A 14,013-nucleotide genomic window follows, 5' to 3' on the forward strand; every position below is an offset into this window, starting at 1 on the left:
CCCGCCGACCCGGTGACTGACGTGACATTAAGATAAACACCAGCATGGTGCTTTCAGACCCTCTGGTTCTGTTTACGAGAGATGATTCACAAACAGGAACTGATCAGATTTATGAAAAAGACGTGATTCTGAGCGCCAGATGTTCTCCGGAGACTTTAAATCAAGGTTCTGGTTTCTTTTTGTTGGCTGAAGAACGCCAATCTAAAGATATTAAAGTGGACATGTTATAACCTTTTTCAGTTATAACATAATAATAAATGAATAGTGGATTTTCTAGGCCCTGGGAGAGTTTTCCATTACTCATTCTCACACACCGCCTGTGACGGTAAGCTAATGTAGCCACAGTGGCGCTGCGGCAGTCTGATAGAGGCGAGGCCACCATTTTCAACATCAGCCCCTCTCACCACCACCAACACAGGCAAGCTGGGTGAAGTGTCTTGCCCAAGGACACAACAGCAGCATACCCCATACCCGAATCTGGGATCGGTCATACGGTCCTCCGATCATGAGGCAACCCTCCTGAGCCACTGCTGCCCCTCATGTCTATGCACTGAATCCCTCTCACAGAAAACAATCTCAGCAGTTGTATTCAGTTTCAGTACCTTCCAGAATGAGCCGCTTGAGGGTAAGAGATTGCTGGCCACGGCTACCCATCCCCTGATAGGCTAACTGCTAGGATGGTACTGGGCAAAACCAGGCAAGGCGAGGCAGCTTCATTTGTACGGGACCTTACACCAGCATAAAAAACAATACACAACATAAAAACTAAAGCATGAGAACTAACACTGATAAAACACTAAAAGACCCATGCCGAGTTAAAAGCCAAATCATAAAAATAAGTGGTTAAAAGAGATTTAAAACCAGACAGTGTAGAGACCGACCTAATTCTCGAAGGCAGCTCATCCCAGAGCCTAGGGGCCGCTACGGAGAAAGCCCCGTCACCGCTGAGCTTACGTCTGGTTTTTGGGGCTTCCAGGAGCGTCCTATCAGCCCACCTCAGACACCGTGCAGGGAGTAGAACACCAGTAGCTCAGAGAGGTCATCTGGAGCAAGGCCATGCAGAGATTTAAAAGCACCTTGTACTGGATTCTAAAGCGAACAGGCAGCCAGTGCAGTGAGGCCAGGACAGGAGGAACGTGCTCCATCTTTGTCGTCCCAGTAAGAAGGAGTGCAGCAGCATTCTGCCCCGACTGAAGACGTGAGAGGTGGGGTTGTGAAACACCAAGGTACAAATAATCACAGTAATCAAGCCTTCATGTAATAAAAGCACGAGTTACTGTTTTAAAATCCGTTTTTGACAGCAAGGTCTTTACCTTGGCGATCCTTCTTCATTGATAAAAACTAGATTCATTCACCGCACTGATCTGCCTGTCCAAGACAAGATCCCCGTCCGGTACAACACCCAGGGACGTCACACTCAGTTTCAAGAATGGGGCGAGCTGACCGAGGTCCAATGCACCCACCCTAGACAAAGTACCTGGACCAAAAACTACAACCTCTGTCTTTTTGTCAGTAAAAAGAAGGAAGTTGGAGAACATCCACCGTCTAACCTCAACAAGACAATCTAACAGAGACTGTAGGGTCCATCTGGGGGCCCTCTGGGGGTAATCTGGGAGTATGGGGTACCAGACCCTCTGATCCGGGCTGTTAGGTCCCTGTATGACCGGTGTCAGAGCTTGGTCCGCATTGCCGGCAGTAAGTCGGGCTCGTTCCCAGTGAGAGTTGGACTCCGCCAAGGCTGCCCTTTGTTACCAATTCTGTTCATAACCTTTATGGACAGGATTTCTAGGTGCAGCCAAGGTGTGGAGGGCATCCGTTTTGGTGGCCTGAGGTTCAGGTCTCTGCTTTTTGCAGATGATGTGATCCTGTTGGCTTCATCAGAACATGATCTCTGGTTCTCATTGGAGCGGTTCGCAGACGAGTGTGAAGCATCTGGGATGAGAATCAGCTCCTCTAAATCCGAGACCATGGTCTTGAGTCAGAAAAGGGTAGAATGCCTTCTCCGGGTCAGGGACGACCAGGAAATGGCAGATCTCCTGTCAAGTAAAACTATTTCTGACTAGACGGGACCTTGTGACTGTTGTTCATGCCTTCGTTGAGCACCGACTACTGCAACTCTGTCTTATTTGGCGTACTGCAGGGAGCTGTAGCTCAGGACTCCAGTCAGCGCCGCCTCCTGCTTCCTGTAGTCCTCCATCAGGACAGATTCACACCAAACATGAGCCTCCGCCCCTCCTCCCTCTCCTTCCCACACAGCTGCACCAGTCTGCTGATCACCACCTGAGGAGTTGAAATGAGGGGGTGAAAATCTGAAAATATGAACATGGGACACCGATTCTGGCTGCTCTGCATTGGCTACCTGCCAATGTTAGAAGTTGTTTATGAAGATGTTGGTGTTTAAAGCAGTGAACGTTGCAGCCACATGCCCGTGCTTGGACCCAGAACTCGGCTGAAGACGGGGGGGATAGGGCGTTCTTGGTGGCGGGTCCAAATCTCTGGAACACACTCCTTCTATCTGCTAGGCTCTCCTCATCAGTGGCAGATTATAAAATGAAGCTGAAGAGCTAATTAATGATCTGGCTTTGACCTTAGTAGGTTAGCTGTTGCTGATATTTTGTGCTTCCCTTGTCGTTTGTACTCTGTTGGTTTTATCTGTTTTATTCTATTCTTGGTGACACGATTCTTGTCTGTAGGGTTGAGCCGAGTTGAGCTGGGGTTCTGACCCGTTTCACCTTTAGGGGAATGGTCCAACCTCGGGATGCTGGGAGCCAATCAGCTCATGTTGTTTCTGGGAATTTGATTTCTTCATGTTGAGGATTTTGTCTCAATCCATTTTATTGTTTATGTCTCTTCTTTAAGCTTTTTTATTATTCATTTTATTTAATTTAATTTGCAGGAAAAAAAATCTGTAAATATTTAAGAACATGTTCTCTTATTGTTCGGGACTAAGGATTACTTCAGTTTGTTTATAATTAACACACACACACACACACACGCACGCACGCACGCATGCACGCACGCACGCACGCACACACACACACACACACACAACCTAAAGACAAGGATGTAGGTCTACGACCACTCAGGCTCCCCGTACACACCCTGCTCACTCTGGACCCGGTACTGTTCCAGATCTCAGTGACATCTGGAACAGTACCTTCTGCTTTTAAGTCTGCAGCCGTCAGTCCCATACCAGAAAAGCCTGGTTTAGATCCTAATGACTTCAATAACCTCCGTCCCATCTCACATGTAATAAGCTCTATGAGCATCTTCAGTCTAGCTTCCGCCCGCATCACAGCACCGAAACCGCTCTCATTCGTATAACTAACTATTTACTTCTTGCTGCAGATGCTGGTCTCGTTTCCATTCTCATTCCACTTGACCTGAGTGTGGCCTTTGACACTCGATCCTCCTAAATAGACTCTCTTCACTTGGTATCACTCACACCCCCCTCCGCTGGTTCCAGTCATATCTCACTGGCCGCACTCAGTTAAAATCTTTTATTCCAAACCATCCCAAGTCACCTCAGGTGTGCCCCAGGGCTCTGTCCTTGGTCCTTTTCTGTTTATAATCTATCTCCTACCCCTCGGCAATATATTCTGTAAATTTGGCATACAATTCCATTGCTATGCGGATGACACCCAGCTCTACATGACTAGTATGCTCCAATCCACCCTTCCACCTTCCACCCTTACCCTCTGCCTCTCAGAAATAAAAAAATGGTTCACCTCCAACTTCCTTAAACTTAATGATAGTAAAACTGAACTTCTCCTGGCCGGTACCAAGTCCAACATTGCAGAACTTGACAGCTTCTCCATAACCATTGACAACACCACGGTTACCCCCACCCCTCATGTTGAGAGTCTGGGTGTCATCCTCGACAGCTCTCTCTCGTTTCAGGCTCACATCGATAACATAACTCGGTCTGCATACTTTCACCTCCGATCCATAAATCGTCTCCGCCCTTCCCTTACGTCTAACGCTACAGCCATCCTAGTCAGTAGCCTTGTTACCTCCCGCCTTGATTGCTGTAATTCACTTCTGTACGGTCTCCCTAGCAAACTCACTCATAAACTCCAACTAGTTCAGAATCCAGCAGCACGTATTATTAGTCGAACGGACACTCTCCACCACATCACCCCGGTCCTCCAGCAGCTTCATTGGCTTCCCATAAAATTCAGGTCCATCTTGAAAATTCTACTTCATACATTCAAAGCCATCCATTCCATATTCCCTCTCATTACCATTGCTACACCCTGCCGTTCTCTCAGATCCTCCTCCTCCATCCATCTGGTGATTCCCTCATTCCACCTCAGCACCACGGGGAGTAGGGCTTTCAGCTGCTCTGCTCCCCGTCTCTGGAGCTCTCTCCCTCCTGACATCAGAAACACCGATAACTTCAACCTCTTCAAAACCAAACTCAAAACCCATTTGTTCCGAACCGCTAACTGTTTGTGATTTCATCTATTTTATTCTGTTTACTTGTCCTTTAGTTGTTTTATCGGTATTTTTATTGTGTACTGTGTTCCTTCTCCTGTAAAGTGACCTTGGGTGACCTGACAGGCGCTTTTAAATAAAACGTATTATTATTATTAGTATTATTATTATTATTATTATTATTACCGCTGCACAGAGGGTGCTACCGTTCCCGGACAACAGATCACTTTTGTTTTCAGCGACGATAAACCAGTGATGCTTATCAAACCCTACAGATTTACTGAGATCTTCCAGAGGAGCAGCTGAGGACTTTTCTCTCTTTCATCCAGTAAATCAGAACAACTCCACCAGCTTCTGTCCTTTAAAGAGAAACCGGTTCTAGATCACAAGTTCTGACCCATACAATGTCTGACTGAGATGCACGCGGCGTGCCAGCAGGAAGGGAGGAAGTGGAGGCAGGTGGGAGGGTCCATTAGAGCAATTAGTGGCCGAGTCATTTCCTCATTTATGACTTAATGCTGTAAACAACAGGAGCTGCAGGTGAGGTGAGGCCAGCGCGTCTCTCCGCCTCTGACAGACGGGAGGCTAACGTTCACTTCACCAGCATCTTCAGTCAAACAGAAACATTTAAGGCACAAATACTCTTGTTCACTACTTTATTTACTAGAAGCAACAAAGTTAAAACAAGGAAGAAACAACCGATCCTCACTTCTGAGGTTTTAGAAAAGCACTGCTGTCAGGTTCTGGATTTGAAAATAAAGCAAATTTTCCCAAAGCAAAGGTGTAGCGTCTCCTCGGGGGAGGGGATTGGGGTGGTCACATGGTTCCAAACCCATCAGCAGGCTGGTGTACCTGACTGATTGGATCAGAACCATCCTCGCCGCCAGCCTGTCGGATGGATGCTGCTGAAGGATTGTTCATCTTTATGTGGGTCACCAACCAGGTGATGGAGATGAGCAGAATGTCGCTCTGAAGGTGGAGTCATTCCTTAATCTCTGCTTTTTACCCGGATGTTGTTTAAAAACATGAAGGTTTAATATGGTTTATGTTTTATTTCTGATCAGGGTTGGGTCGGTTAGCTCCAGTTGTATCACAAGGTACTCCCTGACCAGTCTACAACGTCCGCTGTGTGAAGGTCCTTGAGTCGACTCTTTATAAATGAACTTGAATTGAACTGATGTAGTGCGTCAGCCACTTCAACTCTACAGTCAGTACTTCATGTATAGTACACCTGATATATGTACATTTGTACTTACATACATGCCTGTATTTAAAGATATCCATCATTTGAACAGTAAATAGTTGTAGCAGAACAGCTTTTTATTTATTATTACTTCCACAATGTCTCACAACCCCTATCCATGATGATTACTGTGTGTGTGTCTATATACTACTGCTGTATATAGTGTCTTGTCTTTTTTATGTTTTATTTTGCATTCTTGGTCAGTTTTGTACTCCTTTGCTACCCACTGTGGCAGGCGGCCAATGTAGGGAAGCTAAGACAGGAGAGATATGATCTCTCTTTTAATTCTCATCAGAACTCTAGCTGCAGCATTTTGGACAAGCTGAAGACTTTTAACTACATTCTGTGGACTTCCTGAGAGTAATGGATTACAGTAATCCAGTCTTGATGTAATAAATGCATGAACTAGTTTTTCAGTATCACTCCTGGAAAGGATGCTTCTAATATTAGCAACATTCCGAAGGTGGAAAAAGGAAATCCTACAAACCTGTTTAACCTGGGATTTGAATGACATGTCCTGGTCAAAGATAACACTAAGGTTCCTTACTTTGTGTATACCGTATATACTTTGCAAAAATGACCCTGAAGTCTCATTTACATCATCTGTGGACAGTGCTTTAATTGGGTCGGTACGCAGTACCGATACTCACCGTGCTGGGACTTTTTTTCTAAGGGTTTCCGCTCATTTATTAATTGAAATCTCCAAGATACCTGATATCTGTCCATCTTCTAGTAAACACCAACCATCTCAACTCAACTCAACTTTATTTATAAATCGTGCCTTACAGGCAAAGAGATGCCACCAAGGTGCTACACTGATCAAATAAAAACATAAAACATTAAGTCCAGAAAATAAAACATTATATCACACGATACAGAAAAAATACAATGAGTAAAATCGCTATAAGTAAAACAATAAAACTAGTTAGAAAGGTTAAAAGACAGGTCATAAAAATATGTTTTTAGCCTTGCCTTAAAAACCGCAACAGAGGTGGAGGCCCTTATGCTCAGAGGAAGCTTATTCCAAAGCTTAGGACCTGCCACAGCAAAAGCCCTATCACCACGCATCTTTAGGCGCGTTCTTGGGACTGAGAGGAGCATGAAGTTCTCCGAGCGGAGTGACCATGAAGGGGTGTATGGTTGAAGTAGTGACACCAAGTAAGGAGGGGCTAAACCATTTAACGTTTTAAAAACTAATAAAATTATTTAAAAATGAATCCTAACATCAACGGGCAGCCAGTGAAGCGCAGCCAGGACAGGCATTATGTGGTCAAACTTGCGCCTGCCCTCTAAAAATCTGGCAGCAGCATTCTGGACCATCCACAGTCGCCACCAGCGCCGCCCCTCCTGATAGCAGAAGAAGTGCTTCAAGAGGAGCTTCTTTTTGTGCAACAGGATGCATTCTTTCCAAATGCGCCAAGGACGCACTTCACCGCCGCGATGTGCACTGCGCGCATAGCACTACCATCAGCAGGCAAGAGGAGAGAAACAAAGAGACGAGTCATCCGACACGTGCACCTGACCAACCTGTGGTGTGCCGACAGGTCCATGGCTGAGGAGAGATGACAGCCCAACAGAAATATAGATCCGGAGTACAAGAAACAAAATGTCAAAACAAGAGAAGGACTCTGCTACTTAAAAGTAGGAACGTTGTTAGAAAGAAAAGGAAAACGTTGTAGGCATAAACATCCCAGCTGCTGCTAATCAAGACTCAAGACTCAAGACAACTTTATTAGTCCCCGAGGGGCAACTCGAGACGGCATTGTGAAGCAGCCGGCACTAAAATCTCTAACTTCTAAAAACACAACCAATTTACACGTTTGTAAAACCCATAAAACCTAAATACACATTCATGTCATAACCTCACATGGGAATGGCCAACAATGAGTAATCCTTTGGCTCACACACACACACACACACACACACACACACACACACACACACACACACACACACACACACACACACACATACACACACGCACACACAAATACACATGCATACATGTAACCACATGCACGCACACATACAAGTAATGCACACGCCCCCTATCTGCACTGAGAATTAAGAAGAAGCACAGCTCTGGGACCAAAGGAACTTCTCCTCCTCTGTGTTTTACAGCACGGGCATCGAGGTCGGCGTTTGGAGGGCAGCCACTCGAAAACAGCATGAAGAGGGTGTGATGGGTCTTTAATGATTTTCTGTGCTAAACTTCCTGTATGCTGGTCACATTGAGAAGTTAAGCTTCGCAGTGGTAGTCCAATGATCCGAGAGCACACCTTGATGGTGCTCTGTAGACGGTTTCTATACTGCAGGCTGACAGAATAAAACCAACAGGGGATGGAAGATGTGATAACACTCTCTATAAAAGAATAATAGAAAGTCAGTAAAATGTCCTTCCTGACTCCAAATGAATTCAACTTCCTCAGGAGGTAGAGTCGCTGCTGGCACTTTCTGAGAATGTCCTCGGTGTTGGAAGTGAATTTCAGGAGGTGTTCAAAGGTGGTCCCTAGATATTTATACTCTTCAACCAGCTCCACTGGCTGTCCATGAATGATGGTGGAGGCAGCGGTAACCAGCGCTCTCTGTTTGTTTGAGAAGGACACCACCATCTCCTTGGTTTTGGTCACATTCAGCTCCAGGCCTGCAGTGTCACACCAGTCCACAAACTCCTGCAGGACCTGCCCGTGGTAAACAGTAGGGCCTGACAGAAGAGACAGGAGCACAGTGTCATCAGCGTATTTTACCATGTAACTGTCAGGCTGGATGGATCTACAGTCATCTGTGTAGAGAATGAAGAGTAGAGGAGACAACACGCAGCCCTGTGGGGTGCCAGTGGAGGTGTAAAGAAGGTCTGAGAGAGTGTTGTTAACCAGAACTCTTCGTGAGACCGAAGAGAGGATGGGTCTGTCTGGATGTGGACTGGACATTCCCTGATGATCATTTATTAAATGCAGGGCCGGTGCTAGCCATTTAGGTGCCCTAAGAACAAATGCTCTGTGGTGCCACCACCCCCACCCTTCAAAAAAAAAAAAAAAAACGATCCATGCAACAGTGTGTGTCAGTGCATCTCTTTATCTCCAAAATAGCTTCATTATTAATTTAAGTTGAACTAAAATGATAAATTGAAATCTTAATAAAGAGCCCTCTACGGGAGCCCAAGGCACTAATCACAGCACATCAAAAATAACTAGAATGCATGAATACCTAGGTAGGTAGGTTGGTAGGTAGGTAGGTAGGTGTGTGGGTAGGTAGGTAGGTAGGTAGGTAGGTGGGTGGGTGGGTAGGTAGGTAGGTGGGTACGTAGATAGGTAGGTAGGTAGGTAGGTAGGTAGGTAGGTGGGTACATAGGTAGGTAGGTAGGTAGGTAGGTAGGTAGGTAGGTAGGTAGGTAGGTGGGTATGTAGGTAGGTGGGTGGGTGGGTAGGTAGGTACGTAGGTAGGTAGGTAGGTAGGTAGGTAGGTGGGTGGGTGGGTAGGTAGGTAGGTAGGTAGGTAGGTAGGTAGGTGGGTGGGTGGGTAGGTACGTAGGTAGGTAGGTAGGTAGGTGGGTGGGTGGGTAGGTAGGTAGGTAGGTAGGTAGGTGGGTGGGTGGGTAGGTAGGTACGTAGGTAGGTAGGTAGGTAGGTAGGTAGGTAGGTAGGTAGGTAGGTAGGTGGGTGGGTGGGTGGGTGGGTAGGTAGGTAGGTAGGTAGGTAGGTAGGTAGGTAGGTAGGTGGGTAGGTGGGTGGGTGGGTGGGTAGGTAGGTAGGTGGGTACGTAGGTAGGTAGGTAGGTAGGTAGGTAGGTAGGTAGGTAGGTAGGTGGGTGGGTGGGTAGGTAGGTAGGTAGGTAGGTGGGTACGTAGGTAGGTAGGTAGGTAGGTAGGTAGGTAAGTAGGTGGGTGGGTAGGTGGGTACGTAGATAGGTAGGTAGGCAGGTAGGTAGGTAGGTGGGTGGGTAGGTGGGTACGTAGATAGGTAGGTAGGTAGGTAGGTAGGTAGGTGGGTGGGTGGGTGGGTAGGTAGGTAGGTAGGTGGGTACGTAGGTAGGTAGGTTGGTAGGTAGGTAGGTAGGTAGGTAGGTAGGTGGGTAGGTAGGTAGGTAGGTGGGTGGGTGGGTAGGTAGGTAGGTAGGTAGGTAGGTAGGTGGGTACGTAGGTAGGTAGGTAGGTAGGTAGGTGGGTGGGTAGGTGGGTACGTAGATAGGTAGGTAGGTAGGTAGGTAGGTAGGTGGGTGGGTACATAGGTAGGTAGGTAGGTAGGTAGGTAGGTGGGTGGGTGGGTAGGTAGGTAGGTAGGTAGGTGGGTAGGTAGGTAGGTAGGTAGGTGGGTGGGTACGTAGGTAGGTAGGTAGGTAGGTAGGTAGGTGGGTACATAGGTAGGTAGGTAGGTAGGTAGGTAGGTGGGTGGGTGGGTGGGTAGGTAGGTAGGTAGGTAGGTAGGTAGGTGGGTGGGTGGGTGGGTAGGTAGGTAGGTAGGTGGGTACGTAGGTAGGTAGGTAGGTAGGTAGGTAGGTGTGTGGGTAGGTAGGTAGGTAGGTAGGTGGGTGGGTGGGTGGGTAGGTAGGTAGGTGGGTACCTAGGTAGGTGGGTAGGTAGGTGTGTGGGTAGGTAGGTGGGTACGTAGGTAGGTACGTAGGTAGTTAGATAGGTGGGTAGGTAGGTGTGTGGGTAGGTAGGTAGGTAGGTGGGTGGGTGTGTGGGTGGGTAGGTGGGTAGGTAGGTGTGTGGGTAGGTAGGTGGGTACGTAGGTAGGAACGTAGGTAGGTAGGTACGTAGGTAGGTGGGTAGGTAGGTAGGTAGGTGGGTGGGTAGGTAGGTGGGTACGTAGGTAGGTGGGTAGGTAGGTAGGTAGGTGTGTGGGTAGGTAGGTGGGTACGTAGGTAGGTACGTAGGTAGGTGGGTAGGTAGGTAGGCATTCATGTGTTCTAGTTTTTTATGTGCTGTGATTAGTGTCTTGGGCTCCCGTAGAGGGTTGTGGAAGGCCCTTTATGAATAAATCCTTGATTGATTGATTGATGATTGATTGATTGATTTCAGAATATTAGATTATTAATTAAGACCAATGCAATAAAAGGAACTTTAGAAAAGTTGGCCAAATGAAAAGTAGGAGCGTGTACAGCCCTTCGTATTCAGTTGGGCTCCTTTGGCCTGGGTTAATACAGCATTCTCTAGCAGGCATGTTGTTTTTGCTAGAGTCCTTCTGTCTCTCACCTCCTGCACTAGGTCGAGGGGACATCCTAGGACAGAGCTGGCCTTCTTAAGGAGCTTATCCAAACTCTGTCTCTCAGCAGCAGATGAGCTGCTGCCCCAACAAAGCACACCATCAAAGATGGCTGATGCCACCACTGAGTCAGAGAAGGACTTTAAGAGGCAGGTAGAGACTCTGACCCTTCCTGAGAAGGGCATCCAGGCCAATTTATTGTTCAGGTGAACACCCTGGTAACTAGAAACTAACTGAGTTGCTGTGGGGAGACCTTCAGAGAAATGTAGTAAACAAGCTACAGATCAGTTCAACTATATTTCCTCCTGATTGAGACTCCCCATCCCTCCTAGTCTCTGTACCATCCAATCACACCATCGTCATAACAACTACTTCATCCTCTATCCGGGCGCCAATCAGCCTCCTGCTATGGATTGTAAAAATGTGAATTTGTTATGATGATTGGAACTAATCCTGTAGAGGTAGGCCCCCTTTGAGCCAATCAGGATGTAAGCCTTCTGCTGGTTCTGACCCCATTACAGCACGTCCTGCTGAGAAATCCCAAGCTATTTTCTGAAGGCATTGTTAGTGAAGTGGCTTGTCCCTCAGAAACCGTGTCGTTTATCTGATCTAGCAGATGTTAACATCTGTCCTCTATGTCCCAGTGCTCGTACGTCCCTCCCTGTGAGAGGGACAACCAGAAGAACATAGACAGCGTTCTGAGGTGGGAGGAGAACTTCACCAACGAGGTCAACACTCAGTTCTTCACCTGCTACTTCAACCAGCAGAGGAGGTGAGCCACACACACACACACACACACACACACACACACACACACACACACACACACACACACACACACACACACACACACACACACACTCGTTTCCTGAACTTTGACCCCACTGACCTCTGCTGATGACCAGCTCATCTGGTCCGACCTGTGAAACAGAACCAGTCAGCAGCGGTACCAGTCTGAGGAGATGAGAGGAGCTTCTGCTGCTGCACACCCAGCTGGTGCTCACCTGTGACCTTTTATTTTTATCTCTGCACCACAGAGAGGAGCCTGCTCCGTACGAGGAGTCCACCGGGAACTCGTTTACAGGGAAAACTGGAACACATCCCTGCCAAAGTTAGAGGAAATACTGAAAGTTTTTCTAAAGATCTCAACTTGGGTCTGAGCACGTTTCCCAACAAGAACAGGAGTCCTCGTCAGCTCCGAGCCAACAACGCACCGTTGTTACACAAAGGAGGGGGGGGGGGCATCTGAGGAGCAGCTTGGTTGACGAGTCAGGATCCGGTCTCCATGATCAGGACGTTCACCATGACGGGATGTTTCAGATGTGATTCAGTTTCGGACTAAACGTTTCTATCATCGGTTGCCATCAGTGTGGAGAGCGTTTCGTGCTGCAGATAAACGCCTCCTGTTGCACCTTTAAACGGAAGGAGCAGCTCATCGAGCTCCAGCGGCCCCTTTAGTCAGTCTGACGTTGGTGTTTGAGGAGGCATTGTTGAACAGCTGATTTGTGAACACACACTTTTGGGTTCATTCCAGATCCGTTTGTTGCCAGTTTGCTTTTCTTTTTTTATGATTTTCAAACAGAAAATAAAAACAAGTGAAGTTGTTCCCTCTCTGCAGAAGCAGAGCAGGTCTACGGTGAGAGAATAGGGACATTTGGAGTCTGATCCGAGTATTTTAAAGGTTCGTTTCACTGAAACTGTTCAGCCTGAACCTGTTGGTGGGTAAGCTGATCTGTTCCAACATCTCTGACCTTTTCGTGGAGTCATGACTGGTTCCCACGGTAACAAAGGGGCAGAAACACACTGCTCTTAATGATTCACACACACGCGCACACACACACACACCATTTAGCTGCAGCTCATTATTTTGCTGTTCTGAAGGCGGCTGATTGGACCGCTGGGGTCCGGTTTTCCGGTTAGGAATGATGTAGGAAGACTCGCATTTATTTCCACAACAGGACTAATTCATGAATCCACCACATTACCAAAATGCTCTAACCCTAACTCCCAAAGCCAGTTTACAGATGACTGCAGCTGTTCATTTCCTGTTCCTGTTCCCTATGCTTCCTGCCTGATTCTGTCACAATAAAATAACTGATCAGGCTTTTAATGTGAAAACTGACCCTGTGTGTGTCTGGTGATTCGTAGGCCTGACGACGTCCTGTGGCGCCGGTCTCACGACACCAGCGTCCTGCTGCACTGCATCCTCTGGCCAATGGTGTCACTCCTTCTGGGCACGCTCATTGTGCTCCTGACGGTGTGTGCCCGCTCTCTGGCTGTCAGGGCTGAAGCCCTCCAGAAGAGGAAGTGTTCCTATGAGGTGTGTCAGGACCTATTCATCACAGCCTCAGATCGCCATGGAAACAAGGCTGAAGGCCTTTTAACGATGAACTCTGACCCCGAGCCGTCATCTCCATCACGGACCCTCCCGCTGTTTGCGGTTCCAGTGAGGCGACGCGATCGGGAACACTAAGATGGGAATGAATGGGATTTAAAACAGGGAATTGTTACAGAGTCTGATGATCCAGATTCAGGATGAAGATGAAGAGGAGGGTAAATCCACCCTGCTGCCTTTAGAGAAGCTTCTGCTCTATCTGAGGACCGGAACCGGACCCTCTGAAGGTTCTGGCTGAGTCCACTTTATCCTGGTCCTGGTCTTTATTCTAACCCTAGATTTACACGTTTCATTTAAAGATAAAACCTTCAGTCTGAACCAAAAGTCCCAAAACGGACGACTTCTACTGTTAGTTGGAGCTTGTTGTCTGTAGGATCTGTTGTTGCTATGGTTACACGTTAGTGTTTCCACAGTTCCTCTAAGCACAGCAGAGAGGGAGGGGGAGGAGCCTAATCAGATGTATTTATCTTCACAGAGTTCCGCTGTAGGATGTGAGATTTCAGCAAGTCACCCCTACCAGAGTCTAACTCCACTCCCACTTCCTGTTTAAAAAATGCAACAAACGCTGTTAGCTAGCAGACCGAGAGGGCGGAGCCGCTAACAAATACACACACACAGGCTCACAACGACATTGTGACATCATATGGTACCAGCTAACGTTCTAGGGTACCTCTTAGCCAATGGCGATGGCAGATTGAAATTCAAATGCAGTGCAGAGTTTTTACCTTATTTAC

At 47.3% G+C, this 14,013-nt stretch overlaps 1 protein-coding gene across 1 annotated transcript in view; it reads left to right on the forward strand.

Moving 5' to 3' along the window:
* Nucleotides 1–13,495, forward strand: part of LOC107387671 (calcium-activated potassium channel subunit beta-4) — a 37,181-nt gene extending 23,686 nt beyond the window's left edge. Inside the window, exons 3-4 of the mRNA XM_015962783.3 lie at nucleotides 11,529–11,656; nucleotides 13,033–13,495. Of these exons, the coding sequence (XP_015818269.1) occupies nucleotides 11,529–11,656; nucleotides 13,033–13,357 (453 nt within the window). The 3' untranslated portion in view covers nucleotides 13,358–13,495. The remainder of the gene's footprint in view (nucleotides 1–11,528; nucleotides 11,657–13,032) is intronic.
* The last annotated feature ends 518 nt before the right edge of the window (nucleotides 13,496–14,013 follow it).

Source organism: Nothobranchius furzeri, chromosome 1 (assembly GCF_043380555.1).
Source record: "Nothobranchius furzeri strain GRZ-AD chromosome 1, NfurGRZ-RIMD1, whole genome shotgun sequence".
Classification (NCBI taxonomy): Eukaryota; Metazoa; Chordata; class Actinopteri; order Cyprinodontiformes; family Nothobranchiidae; genus Nothobranchius; species Nothobranchius furzeri.